We start from the raw sequence: 23,846 nt of genomic DNA on the forward strand, positions 1-23,846 counted from the left end.
ATGTGGGCACTGAGGGCAATAAATTTGCCCCTCAGGACTGCTTTTGCTGTGTCCCACAGGTTTCTTTGTGAGGTGTTTTCATTTTCATTGAGTTGTAGGAAATGCTTGAATTCTTCTCTGATCTCTTCTGTTACCCAGGCGTTGTTAAGGAGTGTTCAGCACAGAAATTTTGATGAGGACAGGGCCATAAACATTCAGATTAAGAAGGGGCGCTGTGGCTCAAGTGGTAGATCCCTTGCCTTGAGCTGAAGAGCTGAGAAACAGTGCCCAGGCCCAGAGTTCAAGCCCCACGACTGACAAAAAATAAAACCAAAGACAGCAACAACAGAAAAAGCATTTAGATCATAGCAGGCTCCTTTTTTGTATTCAGTACTTTTAATTTTTTAAATAGTACAAAAATAAGATTTTGAAGTTTTTTCCAACCATTCTTCTAATAATGGTTATTCTAGGCTAGAAGTAAAGTTAGTTTTCTACCTTGGAAAGAAGCTGAGTGGTAGGATGAAGGATTGAGAGTGTGATTTAGGTGTGCAAATGTATATTGTATTCCAGGCAGTTCAAAATTATTTTGTATGGCTAGATTCATCTAGTATCAGAAGTTACAAAGTTTGCTGTACTTGGTCTGTGGCAGCATGAGCTATTTTCAAAGCTACTAAGTGACAAGAAAGAGAATGAATGTATCTAAGACCTTATAGAAACTTGTATGTTACATATGTAGCTAATTAAATATTTATAATAAAAATTTCTTATCCATGAATGTAAAACTATTTACTTTAGTCATTATTCATTATATAAACATTTCCTCCCTTGAATTTTTTTCAGTGATGATCTTTTCTCCTTATCCTACTGCCCGGGTAAGACCCTTGTGGTTGGAGCATCCTATGTTGCTTTGGAATGTGCTGGATTCCTTGCTGGTATTGGTTTGGATGTTACTGTGATGGTACGGTCCATTCTTCTGAGAGGATTTGACCAAGATATGGCCAATAAAATTGGTGAACACATGGAAGAACATGGTATCAAGTTTATAAAACAGTTTGTACCAACTAAAGTAAGTAGGACTATCGAGGGGTCGTTGTTTCCAAACTCGTATAAAACGCAAAAAGAGAGTTGAGATTAGTGATGAGGGCATCCTTTGAAAATTACAAACTCTCAGGAATGCTGTGATTCCTTAGCTATCAAATACACATCAACTTGTACTTGCCTGCTGCCTAAATAGCTTTGCTCTTATTTGTAGATTAGTAGTTCTTTTCTTCCTTTGGTTCTTTACCATTAATTTGCTTGTCTGTTGTTTTTTCTTTCTTAATATATACTAGACATTATAAGACTTTTAAGAAGCCTGAAAACTTTTTTTTCCCATTAAATGTTTCCCCTGGGAATATGATGTAGTCAGCAGATGCCCCCTACTTTGGACTTCCTAGAAACAATTATCACATTTTGTTATGTGGGCTGCCTGTTTTGCTCATTTAACTTTCATTTCAATGGGTCTGAAATATATATCGTAACAATCTGAGTCTGTTAACATAGCACGTAAGATTAACAAAATTTATTACTTAGTATGTCTCAGAAAGTTTCCTTTAGTGCAGGTAAAGGTGGGACTATTTATTAACGTTTAGAGATTTAGTTATTTGTTTTTCCTTTGAGTGCTTCCCATGACCATAAGTCTCATTGATAGATGTGAGCTTTGGGTCATGTTAACCTAATTTCTTACCATGTGACTTAAGACATATTTAACCTCGAAGCCTCAGTGAAGTAAGGAAGATGATAGCCTTGTCTCAAGAGTTCTTTTGAGGATTACATTAGCAGCCACTTAAGCCTACAGTGAATCCATCTCATACTGTTATGAGGATCAAATTTCAGATTTCCTGGGAGTTACCCAAACTTGGATAATTGTAGCTGTTTTTAGGGACTAGAGGTGTAGATGCTATGCTTACATTGTGACTAGGAGATAACTGTATTTGAATACTGACAGAAACGTAACATTTTACATGTAATATAAAACATACAAGATATTTTAGTATAATATATAATGTGGGTCCTTGAAAAACTGTTGGGCTAGAGTGCTCATGGGGTCTGATTTCTGTTAACTGGGTTATAGAGTTTATGTTGTATTGTTAAGTGACATAGTAAAAGGGCTCTCTGCAGATAACAGGTGAGAGGGATGGAAGAGAAAGTTAATTAGAAATTAGAGAGTCTCATAATGCTGGACAATGGTGGCTCTTGCCTGCAATCCTACCTTCTCAGGAGGTTGAGATCTAAGGATTGTAGTTGAAAGCCATCTCAGGCTGGAAAGGCTGGGAATCTCTTTATCTCCAATTAACCACCAGAAAACCGGAAGTTGTGTTGTGGCTCAAAGTGGTAGAGGGCTATCCTTGAGTGAAAGAGCTCATTGACAGCACCCAGGCCCTGAGTTCAAGCCCCATGGCTGACAAACAAAAAGAAAAATTTCCAGCCCAGGCTGGCTTCAAACTATGGTCCTCAGATCTCCACCTTCTGAGTATCTAGGATAAGAGGTGTGAACCAGTGGTGCCTGGTAAATGTTTTAGGCTACATTTTCTGTTTCAACTTTAGGTTAACCAGATAGAAGGATAGAAGGGGAAGGTACATTTTTCCTTCTTGATAATTGTATTTATTTCAGAGCAAAACTGTCTCTTTACAGATTGAGCAAATTGAAGCAGGAACACCAGGACGACTCCGGGTAATAGCTAAGTCCACTAACAGTGAAGAGACCATTGAAGGAGAGTACAATACGGTAAGGAATAGGCTCAAGTCAGTATTTCATCAGAAAACAGATGACAGACATGCTTAATTGTATACTAGGAATGACTGCTATTTCTATATTGTAGGGCTACCATGCCCATTTGAAGACACCTGAATTACTCTGATATTATAATTTGTTTGGGAACCAAATGGCTTCATATTGTCTCTACTGTAACTTAAACTAAGTTTGTCTACAAGAATGGCCATTAAAAAGCAGTAAAAGTTTTGAGTGAGCTGGAATGTTCCTGTCCCATGTTCTTCCCTTTCATCTTCTCTCCTACCATTTAGAAGAAAAGTTAATTCATTCACAGATTCTGTTGTCTTTGTTAATAAGGTTGTCTAGGTTTATTTAGACATGTATTTATTTATTTTTTTAATTAAGAAATGGGACAGGATTCCTGCTATATCATGTCATTTTTGCCCAGGACAGCATTGACCATGATCTTCCTACTTAAAGTCACCAGATGGCTGGTATCATAGGTATAATAAGCCCCTACACCTGGCTTATTAAGTGATAAGAGGTTTTGCCTAGACTAAAATCCTAGCTCTGCTTCTCAAATAGCTCAATTACAGGTGTTATCCACTGGACCTGATACTTTTTCTCATTTATGGAAGATGAACTTAGATAATAATAAAAATATAAAGAATTCCATGTAACAGTTTTTGTTAGTAATCAGTAGTATATTATTTTTTCAGGTGTTGTTGGCAATAGGAAGAGACTCTTGTACAAGAAATATTGGCTTAGAAACCGTGGGAGTGAAGATAAATGAAAAGTAAGAAAACTATTCTATTACCATATTTTGTACTGTTCCAGATACAGATTGAACAATGATAATTTTAGTTCTTTTTTTTTTTTTTTTGGATGAGGAGGCGGGTGCAGGTTTGGGGCTTAAACTCAGAGCCTGGGCCCTGTCCTTGAATTAGTTCCCCCCCCCCTCAAGACTAGCACTCTTATTACTTGAGCCACAGCTCTACTTCCAGCTTTTTGATGGTTAATTGGAGATAAGAGTCTTACAGACATTTCTGCCCAAGTTGGCTTCAAACCATGCTCCTCAGCCTCCAGAGATTACAGATTACAGGCTAGTAGCTAGGATTACAGGTGTGAACCACCAAAGCCTGTCAATATTCTCTTTTTTGGGTTTAGAAAACACTCATGTTAGTGTTTCCTGGTTTTGTTCCGGTGACTATTGCAACTTGGAATTTTTACTCTTAACTAGCATAATTCAAGGTTTCTCATTGTGTTCTTATTTCTTTGAGGTGGCCAGGTTGTCACTACACATAATGGTTCCTCTGAGCTGTTTCATTTTGTGTTTAGTACTTTTGAATATTGTGCTCAGATGGAGTCAGTTTGGTGCTTTTAGGGGAGGAAGGGAATTTTGTTCTGTCAATTTATAGTGATAACTGATGAGTTTTATTTATTTATTTTTATTGTGAAAATACTGTACAGAGGGGTTACAATTACATGGGCAAGACAATGAGTACATTTCTCATCAAGCATTGTAGCCTCCTCCTTTGTTTCCCCTTCCCATCCTATCCTCCCCCTGCCCTCCCCCCACCCAACCCTCTTCCGTCCCCCCCCAACTCCCCCCCCCATTTCTTTGTTGCTTTGTATGTTCCTCCCCCAACTGATGAGTTTTAACTGACTGAATTTTCAGGACTGGAAAAATTCCAGTCACAGATGAAGAGCAGACCAACGTGCCTTACATCTATGCCATTGGTGACATACTGGAGGGAAAGCTGGAGCTCACACCAGTGGCTATCCAGGCAGGCAGATTGCTGGCTCAGAGGCTTTATGCAGGCTCCACTGTGAAGGTGAGTGCTGAGGTGTCACCCACTGAGTTACTCTTCAGTAATCTTCTAGCTCCGCTGAAGGGGCAGCTGAGAAGGTTTTCCATGTGTTGGGCAATAAGATTATTTTGGTGATAACATTCTGATTGAGTCTCTCAGCTTGTATTTCAAACAGTGCATTGCTTGGTCTGTTACATGACGTTTGTAATTTTGTCACACTTCCATGTGTGGGTAGTACGTTTCATTGCTACCACTGTAAGTACAATTTTCAAAAGCTTTCTTGGACCCTTTATGAGCTATTAAAAGCTTGGGTATAATTTAGGTAAGGGGGTTTAAGCTTGTTTGGGCATGTTTTTCCCCTGTCCTTTGTAAGAAATGTCTTTTGCTCTTGGAATGTTGAATGTAGCCTATGTTAATTGAAAATGGTTATTTTTAAGTCACTGTAAGAAATTGAAACTCTTCATTATGTTGCATAAAATAGGGAGGCTACAAAAGACTAAATACACCCTAATTGTTCTTGAAAGTGTTCTAGAAACACAAACTATGCTTATTACAAACACAAACTGTACTTATTACACATTTTCCTTGAGCATATATCATTGTGGGCTTCTTTCAGTTGCCTATAATAATAAAATCTCACAGAATGATGCTAATAATTGGAAGTTATTTTGGATTGTATCGTAATAAAATCTTACAATTTGAAAAGAACAGACTAGAAGTAGAGGGCTTTGAGTAGCAGAGTAGCTGAATGTGCAGCCCATGTTCATATTCCTGTTTGGAATATACATTTTCCTGTTTGGAATAAAACTAATGAAGCTACTTCCTTGAGTATATCTTGTATTCATTGTAGTAGTTACTGAGTGTCTGGTAAGACAAGGAAGTACATTTAGAAATAGTTTGAAATTCATTTAGTTTGTTATTCAGTATAGAGTCTGTGGTTTCCTGAAGGTTTTTTCTGAACCAGCAATAACTATGGGGCGATGATGCAAGAGATGGCACCTTCATCAGTCATTCACACTATATAGCACAAAATTTCGAAGGAGAAAATCAGTGTTTCTTTTCATTGCCTTTTGGGCATGTGTCATTTATAATCTCAGAAGATCTCTGCAGATCCAAGAGTTCCCTGAACTGTGATCTCTGTCTGCCTAAATAGGGAAGACTTCTTGGCTTTCTTGGAGCTAAACTCCTTGCACCACCTCTGGGCAGTGAGCTGGAGCCAGCATTGGTCACTTTTGTCCTTTTTAAAGGGTTACAGATCTGTGCCACCTGTTGTTCAGTGTTTAAAAAAATTCCTTCACCTTTTTCTGGTTTTCTAATTTAAAGCAAGAGAACATTGGTGTATTATTGATTGGTGATACATTATTATGGCTATAAATGGATGTCTGCCTTTACTTTTGAGTTAGAGAACTCTAAGCAGTATTCTTTTTAGAAAAGAAGAATTATAAAATTTCTCTAGTAGGTCACCCTACCCTACTCTTGTAAAGACTGATGATTCAGTTTCTTCTATCTTCTATGCAAGATTTTACTTAGCTTAATGCCAGATACAGATGTAGCTGCTACGCTTTTACCAAATGGCATTGATAGTACTTTGGCATTGACAGTAAATTCTTTTTTACATTATACACTGAATTTTAGAGTTTCTTGAAATTAGAGGAGAGAAACTTGTGTACATGTTTCACCTAGCATATAAATCCCACTGAGTCAGCATCCTTTGTTACCTAAGTATATAATATGTTTCACAAATTTCTATCATGAGCATTAATTTTTATTTGCTTCTGCGTTTTCCACTGCCATTTAAATGGCTGCATAGTAGTCCATTGAGAGTATGCATTGGAGAATCACTGCCCAAATATTGTGATTTTTTTTTTAACACCTCTCCTACATTGCCACTATTGATGATACATAAGCAAAACTCAATCTATGGAGTTTTGTCAATATATTAAATTGTTTTTAGTGTAATATAATTTCAGTAACACAATGCTACTGTAATAGCATAAAAACCTTACAGATTTTTTTTGGGGGGGGGTCCAGTTGTGGGGCCTGAACTCTGGGCCTGGGCGCTGTCCCTCAGCTCTTCAGCTCAAGGCTAGCGCTCTACCACTTGAGCCATAACGCCACTTCCGGCTTTTTTCTTTTTGCTTATGTGGTGCTGAGGAATCGAATCCAGGACCTTATGCATGTAAGGCAAGTGCTCTACCACTGAGCCACCTTCCCAGCCCCAACCTTACAGATTTTTAAGAGATCTGTGTGTATGTGTGTGCACATGCCAGTACTGAAGCTTGAACTCAGGGCCCAAGGCACCTTCCTTTAACTTGTTCCACTCAAAGTTGTCACTCTACCCTTGAGCTACAGCTGCACTTCCAACTTTGCTGGTTAGAGATAAGAGAATCATAGATTTGTGTGCCTGTGCAGGCTTTGAACTGTGATACTCAGAGCTCAGTCTACTAGCTATTACCTAGGATTATAGTCATGAGCCACTAGCATGATCTTTTTAGCCAGATGCCGGTGGCTCACACTTGTAATACTAGTTACTCAAGAGGCTGAGATCTAAGGATCGTGGTTCAAAGCCAGCCTGGGCAGGAAAAGGTTTTGAAACTCTTAACCACCAGAAAAACTGGAAGTGGCTCTGTGGCTTAAGTGATAGAGTGCTAGCCTTGAGCTGAAGATCTGAGGGACGGAACTCAGGCCTCAAGTTCAAGCCCCATTGCGGACAAAAAACAAAAAAAAATTTTTTTTAAAGAATTATTTAAAAAATACTTGTATTATTCTGAAGTAGTTGTGCAAAGGAGTTTATATTCAACAAAACAGTTTATGAATATTGTAAGGTCCACTCCTGGATGGCGAGCAGACTCCACCCTCCTCGCAGCAAAGTCTCTGCCCAGTACCTGCGTTACCTAGGCAACTGGCACACCTGGAAGAGGTCACATCTGCATCTGCTGAGGTCACATCTGAATTTGATGTGGCTACACCTTTCTCCGCCCATACTCTAGATAAGGCCTAGCCCATGCCCAGACGCTCTTTCTCAGCTCTTTCCTTCTCAAGCTCTTTTCTATCTCTTTCCCAGCACTCTCTCTCTCCCAGCTATTTCTCAGCTCTTTCCCAGCTCTTTTTCTAGCTCTTTCCCAGCTCTTTCCCAGGCCTCCCCCCACCCTCCCTGTGGAGGGTGGAGGGCCAAGATGGCCTGGTGCCAGCCAGAACGATGAATAAACCTACCCCTTACCTGAATACCCTGTGCGTGGTGCTACCTCTTTTTAAAAACCTAGCAAATATAATGTGTCTTGATCAGTGTCACCTCTGTCAACATTCTTACCAATCCCTCCCAACCTATTCCTTTCCTCACTTTTCTTATGTAGGATATACATTGAATTTTTGGCTGCATTCTCCCCCTTTTTCTCTTTGTCTACCCCCACTTCTGCTTGACCCCACCTAACCCCTTTCAAGTACCTGTTTCCTGCAGTTTATTTTGTTAAATTATTATTTTAAAGCCTTACTTTTAAAGTAATCTCTGGATTATTGAGCCAATGATGTAAAGTGCTTTTATGGGATTCTTCATATTACCTAGTTGAGCTTCCAAAGACTTCTGTTTTTGTCACTGGTAATTGAGATTGTCAGGATGTTTTTGGCTTCTTCAGTAAGATGAAAAAGCATGATCGTTGTTCGTATCAATAATTGGTAGATGAACAGAAAAATAACGTGAATTTTTTTCTTCAAATCTCTAACTTTTCACATAAGCAAATGATTCTCTGTGAACAAACTAATGTGTGGGATTAGAACTTTGCTTGCTTTCAGTAGGAATTTCTAAGTCTTTCCCAATATTGAACTGTTTGAAGTACAACTTTTTTTTTTTTAGTAAGTTATAATTTTTTCTAATAAGTTTTTTTCTTCATTTCAGTGTGACTATGAAAATGTTCCAACAACTGTTTTCACTCCTTTGGAATATGGCTCTTGTGGGCTTTCTGAAGAGAAAGCTATAGAGAAATTTGGGGAAGAAAATATTGAAGTAAGTATTCTTTTTTTCTTCTCCTATATTATGTTACTACTTTTATTTTCCCCTCCAGACTCTGTGCATGTGCCATGTGAGTGTGCACGCGTGCGTGCCAGTCCTAGGCTTTAGAACTTAGGGTCTAGGCACTGTCCATGAGTTTGTTTGCTCAAGACTAGCACTCTAGCAATTGAGCCACGGCTCAATTTCTGACTTTGGTTAAATGGAGGTAAGAGTCACAGGAACTTTCCTTTCTGGGCTGGCTTTGAACTATGATCCTCAGATCTCAACCTCCTGAGTAGCTAGGATTATAGGTATGAGCCATCAGTGCCTGCCTTCCTTCAGACTTTTAATGTATACAGAAAAAGTTGAAAAATAGCCAGGTGCCAGTTAATCTCCAAGTAATCACTTCCCTCCTCCTCCTCCAAAAAAAAAAAAAAGCCAGAAGTGGAGCTGTGTCTCAAGCAGTAAAAAGCTTAGGGACAGTACCCAGGCCTTAGTTATGGGCACATACAAGAAAAGTTGAAAAATAACTAAGAACTTCTTTATTACCATCATTTAGATTCATCTATTTATTTTGCATATTTTTCATATTTTCTTTGTGTATTTTTTTTTAATTTTAAATTTTTTGTTGGTGGTGGGTGGTGGTTGGGGGGGCTTGAACTCAGGGCCTGGGCATTGTCCCTGAAATCTTGTGCTCAAGGCTAGTACTAGCTTTACCACTTTGAGTTACAGTACCACTTCCAATTTTCTGTCTCACAGACTTTCCTGCCCCTGCTGGCTTTGAACCACAACCCTCAGATCTCAGGCTTGAGCCACCTGTGCCTGGCTTGTTTATGTGTTTTTACACTGGCTTATATTAGTTATACAGGAGGGATTTCATTGTTACTTCTCCACAGGTGTTAACAATGATCTAATCAGTCTCACCACTATCACATGTCCTCTCCCTCCCCCCACTCATAGCATCTTCAGCAGGTTTCCTTGTTTTGTGTTCAAAGTTGCAAATGATCTATTTTGACAGTATTCATCCTCCTCTACTCCTTTATCCTCTCTGCCAGCACAACCTCCTCCCACTAGTCCTCACCCTATTTGAGAGTAAGTTGAATTCCCCTTTACTTTTTAATATGCCATTGAACAAGGGCATTTTAAGGAACAAGACGGTATTGAGGTTTTTGTGTTAGTTTTTAGAACAGGATAGTAATTTTATGGTTTCTTTCATTTGTGTTTTCTTTTTGTTATTCAGGTTTACTCAAGATATAACTGAAAGGTGCCTTATAGAAACAAATGCCTGACTATAAGGAGTTTTGAGTTATTTACCTTTTTCCAGATCTTGTTTATTCCATGTATTATATTGTTTTATGAAATGTGATTATTAAAGAATATACACTGTTATTTACCATATCTAGTGTTTGATGATAAGCTATTGAAGATAAAGAATAAATTGTGCTTTTATCTTCTCAGGTTTACCATAGTTTCTTTTGGCCATTGGAATGGACACTTCCATCAAGAGATAACAATAGGTGTTATGCAAAAGTAATCTGCAACCTTAAAGACAGTGTAAGTACCATTTAATCTTCTAGTAGTTTCATGTAGTTTTTGCTACTGGCTCAACTTTGATTGTAATACATAATTACATGGGGTATTCCTTTGTCTTTCCATGCTGGTCTTCCTAGTATGGACACGATTGGAGTGAAGACCCAAGGGACAACTTGAACCTTCTATATTCAAATGAGCAGTGAAGTTGCTGACTTATAGGAAATAATATAAAGCAGAAAAGAATAGGAATATTTCAAGTTTACCCTCAGAACTAGCACCAAAGAGAAAACTGGAAGGGGGAGGAGCTCTTTGTTGATTTCTGATTTGAGATTTTTGTTATCTGCTATTAAATACAGCCCCTGTAGCTGAGCCTGTGGGCATACTCCTTCATCTTGCAGATTTGTTTCCATATTTATAGCAGGGGTTGAAGAAATCAGGGGTTTCTGAACATTGGGATTGCTGCCATACAGTAAGAAGTATATTTGAGCTTGTTCAGATGGCATTGCTTATATGAAATCTCAAGTAATATTCGCTACCAATTGTATAAAATCTCAAGTAACATTCTCTACCAAGAGACATGTCTTACATAAAATAGCTGCAGGCATGGACTTTTGAGTTACTTTCATAGATGAAGATAGTAATTGAGAAGTTATATACTTGTCATTGCTGTTTTTGTTTAATGCAGAAGCATGCTTCTAGAAGCTTTGACTGTCCTTGCGCATTTGCAGTTCATTTTGAGTTAGTTACTTGACTTCAAGGTGTCTGAATGTCCTTTTTTTGAAATAGTACGTGTTTGTCCTCTAGCTTGTATTCCTCTGTGCTATTCTTTTTCTTAACATAAAATATTTAAAATATACATAAAGACAGGGAAACTACCAATAGAAGGTATCAATACCAGATTCAATGACCTTTAACATTTTGCAGTGCTTATCATGAGATAAGTCATCACAGAGGCAATTTTTAATGCTTCTGTGTACAGAGCACTTGGCTGTTTACCAGACACTACTTCAAGGGCTCATTAATACCTATTGTATCAGTAATATCTTTGTAGGTTTACTATAGTTTCTTTGAGCTATTGTAATGGACTGTTTATTAAGCACTACAGCATATGTTACGTGATCATATTAGGAATGTGCCATTAGCTTTATTATAGCAGAACTCAGTTCTATTCCAGGCTGCATAGCAATGTAGATTCCATGCTAGTGACTGCAGTTCCCCCTGGTGTAGCTTTTTATATTCCTTCACTCCCAAAGGTGGAACATCTCTCTGGTCTTACTTTTTGTTTGCTGTGGACTTATGCATAAACACTATATAGTGTTCTGTGGCTTAATTTAGAGCCTTATCCTCAGTAAATAGAATATAACACCTAGCATTTGGATTTCATTATTTTTTGAGATTTTTTTCCCACATCATAGCATGTAAATTTAGCGTATTTTAAGTGTCTTATAGCAGTTCACCTCTACGTGCATCCCACATCTCTTGGTTGTTCAGCATAGACTATATCACAGAACTTAGGCAGCAGAGCTTCCTTTCTCATTGTTTGCAGGAAGCTAGTGTACCTTGGGCAGGTCCTACAGCTACAGCTTGAGTTGCCTGCTCTGGTAAGAAATCAGACACAGAGGTACTCTAGAAATCTGTCAGCTGAACTATAGACTACTCTGCCTTTCTCTGCCTTTGTAGAGGTCACCTGAGTTTGGGACTTAGAATTTATCCAAAATAATTGCCATATAGGGGTTTTAGAATTGCCAGGTATCTTCCTTTTGCTTGCAAGATTGTTTTTGTATTAGTAGAGTCTTATTAGTCTGATTTCTGTTCAGTTTTTAGAACATTAGTTAAATGATGTTTTAGTGAGTAACTGCTCATAAGCCTCACAGTTACCATTGATAAAAACACGTAGAGGACAGGAGGGCACTTTTTTTTTTTTTTTCGGTCAGTCGTGGGGCTTGAACTCGGGGTGTTGGCGCTGTCCCTCAGCTCTTCAGCTCAAGGCTAGTGCTCTACCACTTGAACCACAGTGCCACTTCCAGTTTTCTAAGTGGTTTATTAGAGATAAGAGTCTCATGGCCTTTCTTCCCCACCACTGGTGCCCAGCTCAGGATAGCACATTTGCCCCTCTCACCATGTTTCCTGGAATAGTTGGATGGATAAGAAACTGCAGACATTTTTACTGTGAGCTTTTTTCTTTGTTGTCACTTGAAGCCCTCTGGCCCATAAATATGTCTGGCCATATCTGAGATGCATGATTTTTGGAATAAGCTGAGGAAGTAATCCAGGCTGTAGAGATGTGATGAAAGGAGAAGAAAAACAAACTTACGTATAGTATCTTATTTTGTGTTGTAGGAACGTGTTGTAGGCTTTCATATCCTGGGTCCAAACGCTGGAGAAGTGACCCAGGGCTTTGCAGCTGCACTCAAGTGTGGGCTGACCAAAGCACAACTGGACAGCACAATTGGAATCCACCCTGTCTGTGCAGAGGTGAGTAATCTACCATTTACCAGCTCTGGTGCTACAATTCTGCTGCGGGAACTACTTTTTTGTGTTCCCTGACCACTTGATAGTCAGTGAGCGCTCGCCTTGAGCTGAAGAGCTGAGGGACAGCGCCCAGGCCCAGAGTTCAAGCCCCACGGCCGACCAAAAGAAAAAAAAAGGGTTTCATGAAACTTATATGAAACATTTTTCAAGCTTCTTGAACAATTTCAGTTGTTAGGGTCGTCTTAGGGAATCTGTGTTCTATGCTAAGGTGTTGGGTTCTAATTCATTGAGTAGTTGGCAGCAATGCCAAACTTTACGCAGGGTGAGACAGCTGGTAGCATTTTATTCTGGATTTGGAGGTTGCAGTCAATGAATAGGACACTGATTACAATGTACTTTGAGGAGTAATTTCAACTAATCAAGTCTGCTTATAGGGGAGAAAAACAATAGCTCAAGAGGAAAGAACATTTGAAAAGATTGTTTGGGATGTAAATTGGCATGTTGAACTAAAACCCTTGTATACAAGTACTTACAGATAATAAAAGATAAATAAGAAAATATTTTAAAATGAATGTTAGTAGTGCATATCTAGTTTCAGTTTCTTGTAACAGTTAACAGGATTTTATTCTGAAGGGAGGGCCTTGTGTGGCTGGCACAGAGGTGGAGGGGTGCCTTGCCAGGACTTGGCCTCTGTGAGTACCTGCACCTACTGCTTGGGTCTTCTTTTTCTTTTTTCTTCCTTCTTTCCTTTCTTTTCTTTCTCTCTTTTTTTCTCTCTCTCTCTCTTCTTTCTTTCTTTTTTTTTTTTTTTTTTTGAGAGGGGGCCAAAAAGTTTGTTCAGATGTGCCAAGAGGTCTCAGATAAGCCCTGGCCCTCCACTCAGGAAGGACTGTCTGGGCAGGACAAACAGGATAAACAGCTAGGATTTAGATGTGGTTTAATGTTTCACGTGTGGAAGTTTAATCCCCACTCTGAGATGATCAGTCTGGCTATGGTGTTTTTCAAAGGCACTAAGGTTAGTAAGGTCATTCAGGTGGGAGCCTTTTGATTGAATCTTGAATACATAATAAGGGAAGAGAGAGGGACTAGAAAGGACTGGGAAAGGTTAGGTGAGACCATCCTAAAGGGCTGCAGAGGAGTTGTATGAAACATGAAGGTTCCCAGGCTGCAGAGTGTGGAGGCAGCCAGAGAAATGCACAAAAATGATCAAGTATGGACGTAGAGGGAAGAGGTATACTGTGGGCTCTATGTTTGTTATAAAGCTGCTGAACTGACTGGGCATATGGCTTCATCTGAAACAGGATACTTTGTACCGTCTCATCAGTCCTGCTATTTTATCATGAATTTCTCTTAGAGCTGCCAGGCAACTTTGGTAACATTGGTTTTGTTTATCCCCTGCAAACTGCCTTCTTTATTAACTAGAACCTGTTTCTTCCTTTGACCTGGCCTATAACATCCAAGAGGACATCCTTGGTCATGTTACCCTGTTTTGTTCATTTAAAAGTGGTTACCGAGGGGCTGTGAATGTGGTTTAGTGGTAGAGTGCTTGCCTAGCATGCATGAAGCCTTGGGTTCAATTCCTCAGTACTATATAAACAGAAAAAGTCCAAAATGGTGCTGTGGCTCAAGTGGTAGAGTGCCCAGGCCCCTGAGTTCAAGCCCCAGGACCACCCCTCGACTCCCCCCCCCCAAAAAAAAATGGTCACCGAAATCATTTTTAAAGTGTGTGGTATTACCTGTCACCTTGTTTGCCCAGGGGTCTGACAGTGCTGTGCCTTCTTTCTCTTCCTCACAGATATTCACAACGTTGTCCGTGACCAAACGCTCTGGGGGAAACATCCTCCAGACCGGCTGCTGAGGTTAAGCCCCAGTGTAGATGCTCTTGCCAAAACTGCAAACCACTGACTTGTGTCCTTGCCCACATCCAAGGTGAAGTCTTCAGAAAGTCTCTTGGCACTTGTGCAGGGTGCTGCATGTACTGGCTCCTGAGGCCTGGGGTTTCCGGGCAGGAGGTGGTGAGTGGAAGGCAGGCAGCGTCACACTGGGGTCACCGTAACGGACTCAAGCTGACTCTCGACAGTGCATCAGAGGGATGCGTCCATGAAGTCACCAGCCTCAAGCCCAAGGGGTGGGCAGTGATGGAACAGCTGTCGAATCAGTTCAGCATGGCCTTTTCTTTATAGGTTTTCTTACTCTCATTTTCAAGCTAGTGAATGTTGATTATATGTTTCTCTTTTCTCCAGGGGGTTAATGATTCTAGAGATGAAAGGAAATAGCAATCAATTTTTGTCAAAAAGCAAGTCACAGCTACAATGTCCAAATACAGTGTTTGGTTGAGTACTGTGAAAGAGGATGCTGGATGACTAACAGTGTATGCTTCCATTTTTCTGACTGGTTCACATTGTCTCCTTTAAAAGTTATGTCTAGACAGGTGAAACTGAATGACTCAGCAAATTCACCCCCATTGCAACGTCTGATTGTTACTACCAAATTCTGTTGAGGAAGGGAAGCGGCGTTCCGTCAGGCCACTCAGAGCGGTCTGTCGTCTGTCATGCAGCTCTAGTGTCAGCAGTCCTACCGTCAGACATCATAGAGGCATTGGCACAGCCAGAGGGGAAAACAGCAACGGTCTCACTCAGTGTAGTGTCTTGTGCATTGAGTCAAGTGAGCTGAGATCATTTGCAATGGAAACACTTTGCTTAAAACTTTTTGTTTTGTTTGGTGGGTTTAGCTTTCAACTAAAATCACAAAATACTGTGGCTTTATTTTTTGTTGGGGTGCATATCTCTCTTGCTAAGAACTACATTCATCAGAAAGTAGGTCTTTCCATGCTTAGTGATTTAAATCTTTTGTGGTAATTGCTTTAAGGATGTTAATACCATAAATTATTATTTTTGAACACAGGTGGATGTGAAGGATTTTCATTTAAAACCGAGTGGTTTTCTCTTTTTCTGTTGGAGATGATAAAAATTTGGCACAAGTGTGTATAGATTTCACCTTGTATTTGGACAAGGAGGAGTTTACTCCTCAGGTACTTGTGTACAAGTGTGCTGACTATGGTTATTTCAGCCGTAAGTTGGGCTGCAAACACATTCTGTGGAAATCGGGCCTCCTGCCGGTGGTTCTTCTAGCTCCTTTCTGTACCCTTCCTCTCCGGTTGCATCTCTGCTGCTGCACGGAGTGGTCATTTCACAGTGTACTTCTGAGCCACCTCAGGGCACCCACGTGTCTACCAGTTAGCAGAACCTGAAGCTGCCTCACAGGCTCCACCTCACGGCTTTCCCCTCTGCAGATGAAGACGGTGGGAGGGGAAGAGGGGAACTGATGGATGGGCTTGTGTTGAGTTTTATTTATTTTTAATCCCTCTCCTCAAGTCTGCAGTCTCTGAGGTTAGAACAGTGGGGCAGTATGAGGTAATCGTGCCTAATCATGTTGTGATTCTCCTAGCAGAATGGAATGTTCTGCCCCCACAAGAAGGGTTAGACTTCATAGACTTGTCTTACTTAGATTCATAATTGCCCACTGTACTGTAATTCATATTTCAGTTCCATGTATTTTTGTTACACATTTTCTAAAATAAAACAATGTGAAACATTTAAAGGTGCTCATACCGACGTGTGCCTTCTTCCTGTATGATGGTCTGGGGCTTTTGGAAGGCAAGGTCAAGTGGTCCCCGTTCAGGGTGAAGACCCAGCTGTTCAGGATGCCTTGGTAATGTCATGCAGTTAGCTGGCGTGGCAGCTGCTGAGGATTGCGCTTTGGTTCTCATGGCTTTCGGGTTTCACTTCCCATCTTTCTCTAACTTTACCTGTCTCTGCTTGAGAGGAGACCATGCCACTCCATTAAAGCTGGCTGTCCAGCAGTTTGTCTACCCAGTGCTGGTGTCCTTGATTCTCATGAACACTACAAGACTGTGGAACTTTTTATTCCTTTCTGAATTGAGCATACAGAAGTTCTTTGGATATAGCACCATATCCCCACCTGTAAACTCAGGAGGATTCACAGAAATGTTAATTTTCACACTCAGACTGTCACTCACATGCATTGAATCTTCTGCATCAGTTAGACAGAAATGTTTATTTTGTGGTAATCCTTAGCCTTGCCAGAGTAGGCTATCATCAGAAATAGTGACATGAGTATTTCCTGCAGCGTGTGCCAGATGCTGGGCTTTGACACACTGGCTGGCTAGCCTGTTACGGAGGTGGACATATAGGCTGGGTGAGTCACCTGCTCAGGGTTTCACACTTGGCAGCGCATCCAGTGATTGAGGGCAAGGCTGAATTGTTCTCAGAAGGCCCAGCCTCCTCCTTAGTCACCTTGCTGTGCTGTGGCCCATTTCTCTGTGGCAGGGGAACTTTCAGAGCTATAACATCACTGCTCACTCTGTTTCCCACATGTATCAGTCAGTGCTCTGCACTTTTCCCTCACCTGACATATCAGCACCTTTCCCAAGGTCTTCCTTTGGTTGCCACTTCACACAGGAACCAGGATCTCATTGTCACACTTGACCCAAGCCCTCAGGGTCTTCAGAGGCCTTTTAATTATACCTGTAGTCTCCTGTCAAAGCCCAGGCCTGTCTTCTGCTTCTCTAACCATCCTGCTTTCTACTCATATCTACCCTTAAAGTTCACCTGTCCAGACTGCTCCCTGCCTTCTCAATATTGTCCAGAACATTTTGAGTTACCCCTAGTGGAGCCTGGCAGATGTGTTGTCTCTACCACTAGATGACGAGGACTCTATCCCATGCCTTCTAGAAAAGACCTAGAACTTAGAAGGCTGATGTAGCTGGGTGCTAGTGGCTCACACCTGTAAGCCTAGCTACCCAGGAAGCTGAGATCTGAGGATCACGGTTTGAAGCCAGCCTGGGCAGGAAAGTAGTGAGACTCTTATCTCCAATAAACTACTCACAAAATCCAGAAGTGTGGTTCAAGTGTGGTTCAAGAAGCTCAGGGACAATACCCAGGCTGGGCACTGGTGGCTCCTCCTATAATCCTAGCTACTCAGGAGGCTGAGATCTGAGGATCATGGTTCGAAGCCGGCCTGGGAAGGAAAAGTCCATGAGACTCTTCAATAAACTCACAAAAGCCAAACCATAACCCAGGGAAACCCCAATGGGCTCTGAATAAAGCTCCCCTCATTCACATACCTTTTGCAAGTTATCTGAGCCTTGAGGGGCCTAGCCTAATAACTTCCTTGAGCTGCTTCTAGTCTTCTGGCATTGGACATAGTCTGGGACATCAGTGGCTGCACTGGTCTCAGGCCTTTTGGTTTTGAACTGGAACCATACCACTGGCATTCCTGAGCCTCTTTGCAAGCAGGAAACGGTCCTCTCCAGCTCCATTATCTTGTGACCCAGTTCTTCATGACACATGCCCACATACCACCCCCAACCCCACTGGTTCGTTCTGTTTCTCTGGAAACTATTCTTTCAAGATTGAAGAGTGATAGTTTCAGGGTGAAGCAGCTAAACATGGAGCTGCCACCAGAGGTCAGTTCTTTTTTCCAATTACGTGCTTTTTCATGCCACTTCTGCAATTCCCCTTGGACATGCTTAAATATGCTCAGCCATGTGGCACACTTGAATGCACAATTGAGTGCAGCTGGAGATCTTCAGAGCATTTGATTGTAGAAAAGCCAACAGGTGGATCCTTGGTGCTGTGGCTGCACACAGGGCCATTAGAAAAGAAGAGGCCAAGCCAAATGTCCAGCAGTCTCCACCAATAAGATGAGAGCCTTGAGGGGTATGTCTCATGGTCAGTATCTCCACAGAAAAGCTAAATGATATCCACAGATAGAGCAGGCCAACCATTTCACCAAGTGCCATAAGCAGAACATGGAGCATTTGCAGAAACTTTCAAAAATGCTTCATAATAATGAAAAAATGCAATGGATTATTTGTTTTTTTTTTTTTGTTATTTTTTGAGAGTCTCACTAGATAGTCCAAATTCACCTGGAACTTGCTATGTAGAATAGCCTAGCCTCCAAATGGTCTTCCTACTTCAGTCTTCCAAGTGCCAAGAATACGGGCATGAACTACTGTGCCTGGCTCACTGGGAAAAGAAATGTCTACAAATTTTAGCCAATCAAATGTAACTGGAGCCAAGTCCCGTATATATTAATGAACTGTGGTTAGTGTGGGTTTTGTCTGGGATGATAGGGCTTGACAGCTCCGACATACAGATGCACAGGAGAAGGAAGGCCTTCAAGGAGCCTGAGGGAAAATAGAGAAGAGACATTATGGATGGGCAGTTTGGCCAAAGAGGAAAAACTACGTATCTACGACTTTGCTATGCAATGCTTCAGTCAATCTTGTAACAGCCCGCAGAGCTGGTGTGGGCTCCTTTTCAGGTGAGAAAACAAGTTTGGAGTCAATTCCTTGCCTAAGTTCTGCTTTTGTGGCCTCTACACAGCACTGTCAAAAGTCTAAGAAAAGCCATGCTCCCTAGTGTCTAGCTGGGGATGGCAGGCCACACTTCTGCTAGACCCCCATCATTCTTCTTCCTTTTTTTTTTTTTTTAATTGGTCTTGAGCCTGAACTCTGGGCCTGGGCGATGTCCCTCAGCTCTTCAGCTCAAGACTAGTGCTCTACCACTTGAGCCACAGTGCCACTTCTGGCTTTTTCTGCTTATGTGGTGCTGAGGAACCGAACCCAGGGCTTCATGCATGCAAGGCAAGTACTCTACCACTGAGCCACCTTCCTAGCCCCTCTCATTCTTTTAAAACACAAACTTTGCTTGAATGGATAAGACACAGTGCTAAAAAGTTGAAGGACATATAAATCAAGGCAAAAGATAACCAGCTTAGAGATGATTCTATGAAATAGGATTGCGACTTAACACTACAAAGAGACTTGAGACAGATCAGAATTAAATGTGAGTGGTTATCAAATCAACACATGATTTGATAAATAGAATAGTTCTAAACTAGAGGAGCTAAAGATTTCCTTCGTTCTCCTTCCTTCCTTCCTACCCTCCTTCCTTCCTTCCTTCCTTTTCCTTCCTTCTCCTTTTTTTTTTGCCAGTCCTGGGGCTTGAACTCAGAGCCCAGACACTGTCCCTGGACTTCTTTTCCTCAAGGCTAGCAATCTACTACCTGAGCCACAGCACCACTTACAGCCTTTTCTGTTTCTGTGGCACTGAGGAGTCAAACCCAGTGCTTCATGCATGCTAGGCAAGCACTCTACCACTTTCTCAGCTCCTAAGGATTTCTTAAACTTTGGCCAGACATGGAGTGCACATTTAGAATCCTAGCAATCAGGAAGTTGAGACAAGGATCATGCCTTCAAGGCTATCCCAAGCTATCAAGTGATACTGTCTTAACAGTGACTGCAGCAGGGTCTTTTGACCCTTGAAGACTATTGTGGAAACCGTTAACACATTGATCATAAAACAGGAACAGTTTCACTGTCAACAACTGGCCAAGGACTCAAAGATACAGCACTTCAGGGTTTTTGATAGAGCAGCTGACGGGTTCTCTGACTAATATAACTATCTAAAATGCCTTCAAATACTTAAACACGAGTTGGGGGTGGGAGAGCTCACAATTCAGAGCTCAATGAAAAAATAAGAAAACTAGGTTTGTAGGGCTGTGAAACTACTCATGATACTGAAATGGTGGAGAGTATACTGGTGAAAACGATGTGTGGACATAGGTCCATCGTGGGCAGCTGATGTGGGCTGGGCAATCTACCCTTTCTGTTCAATATTTCTCTGTACCTAATCCTGCTCTAAACATAAAGCTTGCATAGGCATACAATAAACATATCAGACCCACATGTTTTTCTGTGCTTTGACTCCAGCCTTCTCTAGGCTAAGAGGCCTCCATGTTTATTTGAAGGCTGCTTCTGGGACTTGGAAGTTTTGTTTCTCAATGAGTACATCTCTCAATAAGATGCTTGTACAGATTTTCGGAAACTGGGGTGGGGGGGACTTTGCTGTCATCTGGGGCCTCTTCTTACCATCACCTCCCTGTTTCTTAGCATTGTGCTCTGAAGCAGATCCCTCTTTCTTTTCCATGTCAGCATGCCCATTTGAACAGAATAAATCAAGATCATAAGTGGAAAGCAGTTTCATTTGCTGTGGAGACTAGTGCTGAAAGTAAATACCAAACCACAGAGCTGTGTTTGCTTGCATGTGCACAGAATTGTTCTAGAAGGCACATGGAGGTGGGTTGGAATTGTATGGAGCTGGTAACTAGGGATTGGAATGGGGCAATGTTGAGTGGTTTTTCCTATACCTGGCCATTTACATCTTTTCACTTTTGGAATTGAATAAAAGAAAATTATTTGGGGGTGTGGAGAACAAACAATGGCATTAGATCCCTACCAGGCCAGTTGTCTGTTAGGGTAGCTGTGCCTGCTCCCACTCTGTGAGACAAAGGATTCTACGGCTCCCAAGACATAGGATGCTATGGCCCCAGGATTTACCTAGTGGTCACATGTCAGATTCTTATGAAGAACAGTAACCTGGGATGCAAGGATGTCCTTCCTGGCCACAGGGGAATGGTGAGGTCTGGCTTTACCTGCTGTCCTAGGACAAATGAGAGACCACTGAGGGCTTGTGTCCTCCGCTCTTCTCTAGTGGTGGGTCCTGGTTTGAATGTTTGGATGATTTAAAGAGGAGAATGTGCATGACACTCATTTTCACGAAAGCCTGGAAAGCAGTGTGTGGCCTGCATGTCCGTCTGCAGCCTTGGTTCTCTGGGAGGTAGAGGGTCCTGCTTTTGATGAACTGACAGGTAGATCATGTTGGGACTTCCAGCCCTGTAATTTCAGAGCAGTGGCTTGATCAGCCAAAGCCGGTTTTCTCTCCATGGGATAGTAAGGGCTAGAAGCAGTATTGGTTGTCACAACTGAATACAGAGCTGGCTGTTGCTATTGGCTCTCTGTGGCAGGCCAAGCTGCCTATGTAACAAAACTACTCACTGGATAAGCCAAGAATCCTGTCCTTGTGACCCAAGTGGTGTATGGTGTGTGTGTGTGTGTGTGTGTGTGTGTGTGTGTGTGTGTGTATGCGCGCACGTGTGTGCACCAGTGCTGGAGCTTAAACTCAGGGCCTAGAGGCTATCTCTCAGCTTTTTTACTCATGGCTGATGCTCCACCACTTTGAGCCAATGCTCCATGTCCGGCTTTTTTGGTGGTTAATTAGAGATGAGAGTCGCACAGACTTTCCTGCCTGGACTGACTTCAAATCATGATCCTCAGATCTCAGCTTCTTGAGTAGCTAGGGTTACAGGTGTGAGCCACTGGCTCCCAGCATGACCTATCTTCCTACAGGTCCCATCTTGGGAATTAATTTTGACCTGAGTTTTGGTAGGAACATTCACAAACAGTCATTGCTTCTGAGCAATGAATACTTCCCTTGGATAATATTTCACAGAGGAGAATTCTAGAACAGGGCTTAACACTCTTAAAGGAGCCCCTATAACTGGGTATTAGTGTCTTATGCCTGTTATCCTAGCTACTTGGGAGGCAGAGATCAGGGGATCACAGTTCAAAGCCAGGCATAAAAATTCATGAGACCCTATCTCATTCAGTCTGGGTTCAGTGCTGTGTTTTGTCTTGGTTACTGGGGAAGCACAATGGCTGGGTATAGTGATGTGTGCCTGTCATCCCCAGAGACACGGAAAAGCCCAAACAGAAGGATCACAGCCAGGCTTGACATAATGCAAGACTTATCCTGTAAATAACTAAGGCAAAAAGAGGCTAGAGGTGTGTGTGTGTGTGTGTGTGTGTGTGTGTGTGTGTGTGTGACTCCAGTGTTAGAGTGCCTGCCTAGCAAACATGGGCCCTAAGTTAAATAGCTGGTCACACACACAGCCCCCTGTGGGACTTCCTAAACAAATGAGCCAGTTGTTTTCTGTTTTCCAGGATCTGTTGGGTGAGCTGTGAAAGGCTCCATTGGATAGAGGGCTTCTGGAACTTTCCACCTATACCCTGAGGGTAGAAGGCAATTTGGGTCTGGCAGAATGACTCTTGGCAAACACAAGCTGGTGTGAGTAAAGTGCTCAACTCCATGTGGACAGCACTGCTCGGCTCCCCACTGTCTTCCCTCGCCTTTCCCTTTTCCCTCAAATTCAACAAACAATCCAGAACATGGCTACGGGCTCTCCCAGGTGTGTAGAGGGATAGATTGCATGGCTGTCCTCTTGCATTGTCCCTGTCTTCCATGCTGCTCTGTCCCTGCAGATCTGTGACACCCCACTACTCATACCCAGCACTCCACTGTGGCCTGACCAGACACTAAACTTTTGCTCCACACCTGGGTGGGCCGTGCTCTGGATGACATGGACATTTGGTGGGAACTACTAGTATCCTGCCCAGGGTTTAGCTGGCTTTGCTTTGGCTCTGTTGAGATCATTTTTAACCTCCATACTCTAGGACAGCAAAATAGGTCTCTGAAGAGGACTTGGAATGGCTGGCCTGGACTCCTGCCCCACCCCACAAGGGCATCAGGGAACAGAGGATCCAAGAAGCCACTTGGAGCCACTGGAAAAATTCCACTTCATCTCCCATCCGCCCTTTCTCCTACCCAGATCTCTGGCCTCCTATTCTGGTGAGTTCTGTGGGAATTGGTCTAGGTGTTTACTGGTGTAGTAGGAAAATCCAGGGCTGTGGAATTCTAGCTCTGCCATTTATTAAGTCAAGGTTGTTTTGTTCCCCCCCTTTTTTTGGTGGGTTGTGGGGCTTGAACTCAGGGCCTGGGTGCTGTCCCTGAGCTCTTTCACACAAGGCTAACACTCTACCACCTTGAGCTACAGTGCCACATCTGTTTTTTTTGGTGGTTAATTAGAAGTAAAAGTCTCACAGCATTTCCTGTCTTCAAACTGTAATCCTTAGGTTTCAGCCTCCTGAGTAGCTAGGATTATAGATGTGAGCCACTGGTGCTCACACCTAAGTCAAATTAAATGACATGGTTATATACTGACTCAATGCATTTTATATATTCAATCCTTCGTAATCTTTCTAGCTCTGGCACATATATGCTACAGAGAGGAGAAAACTTGAGGTCCAGAGGTGTCAAACCACTGGCCCAGAGTTGCCCAGCTTATCATAGGTGAAGCCAGGATTTAGTGTAGATCTCATCTTCCCTCCAAGAAGGGGACCTATCCTTACCCTCTGATACCTTCTTCTGTCCCCCTAAAACCAGTCTCCCTGGCAAAAAGAGCCAGGACATACAGTAAGTAAAGCATGCTCCTCCTCCATAAACCCAAATTGTAAACATTCTGAAAACTGAAAGTTCATTTTGTCAAACATACTTCTAGCTCTGGAACCCACCCAGGACCCTTTGTTGTCTGATTCATCTCACTTACTGCA

The 23,846-nt window shown here is 41.9% G+C and overlaps 1 protein-coding gene across 2 annotated transcripts in view; it reads left to right on the plus strand.

Moving 5' to 3' along the window:
* Txnrd1 (thioredoxin reductase 1) overlaps positions 1–16,132 on the plus strand; it is a 47,240-nt gene extending 31,108 nt beyond the window's left edge. For both annotated transcript variants that reach the window (XM_013021699.1, XM_013021692.1), the window contains exons 7-14: positions 820–1,045; positions 2,654–2,746; positions 3,451–3,527; positions 4,410–4,566; positions 8,435–8,542; positions 9,986–10,081; positions 12,401–12,535; positions 14,328–16,132. In XM_013021699.1, coding sequence (XP_012877153.1) covers positions 820–1,045; positions 2,654–2,746; positions 3,451–3,527; positions 4,410–4,566; positions 8,435–8,542; positions 9,986–10,081; positions 12,401–12,535; positions 14,328–14,390 — 955 coding nt within the window. In that variant the 3' untranslated portion in view covers positions 14,391–16,132. The remainder of the gene's footprint in view (positions 1–819; positions 1,046–2,653; positions 2,747–3,450; positions 3,528–4,409; positions 4,567–8,434; positions 8,543–9,985; positions 10,082–12,400; positions 12,536–14,327) is intronic.
* The last annotated feature ends 7,714 nt before the right edge of the window (positions 16,133–23,846 follow it).

This window comes from Dipodomys ordii, unplaced genomic scaffold, assembly GCF_000151885.1.
Source record: "Dipodomys ordii isolate 6190 unplaced genomic scaffold, Dord_2.0 Scaffold3, whole genome shotgun sequence".
NCBI classification, from domain to species: Eukaryota; Metazoa; Chordata; class Mammalia; order Rodentia; family Heteromyidae; genus Dipodomys; species Dipodomys ordii.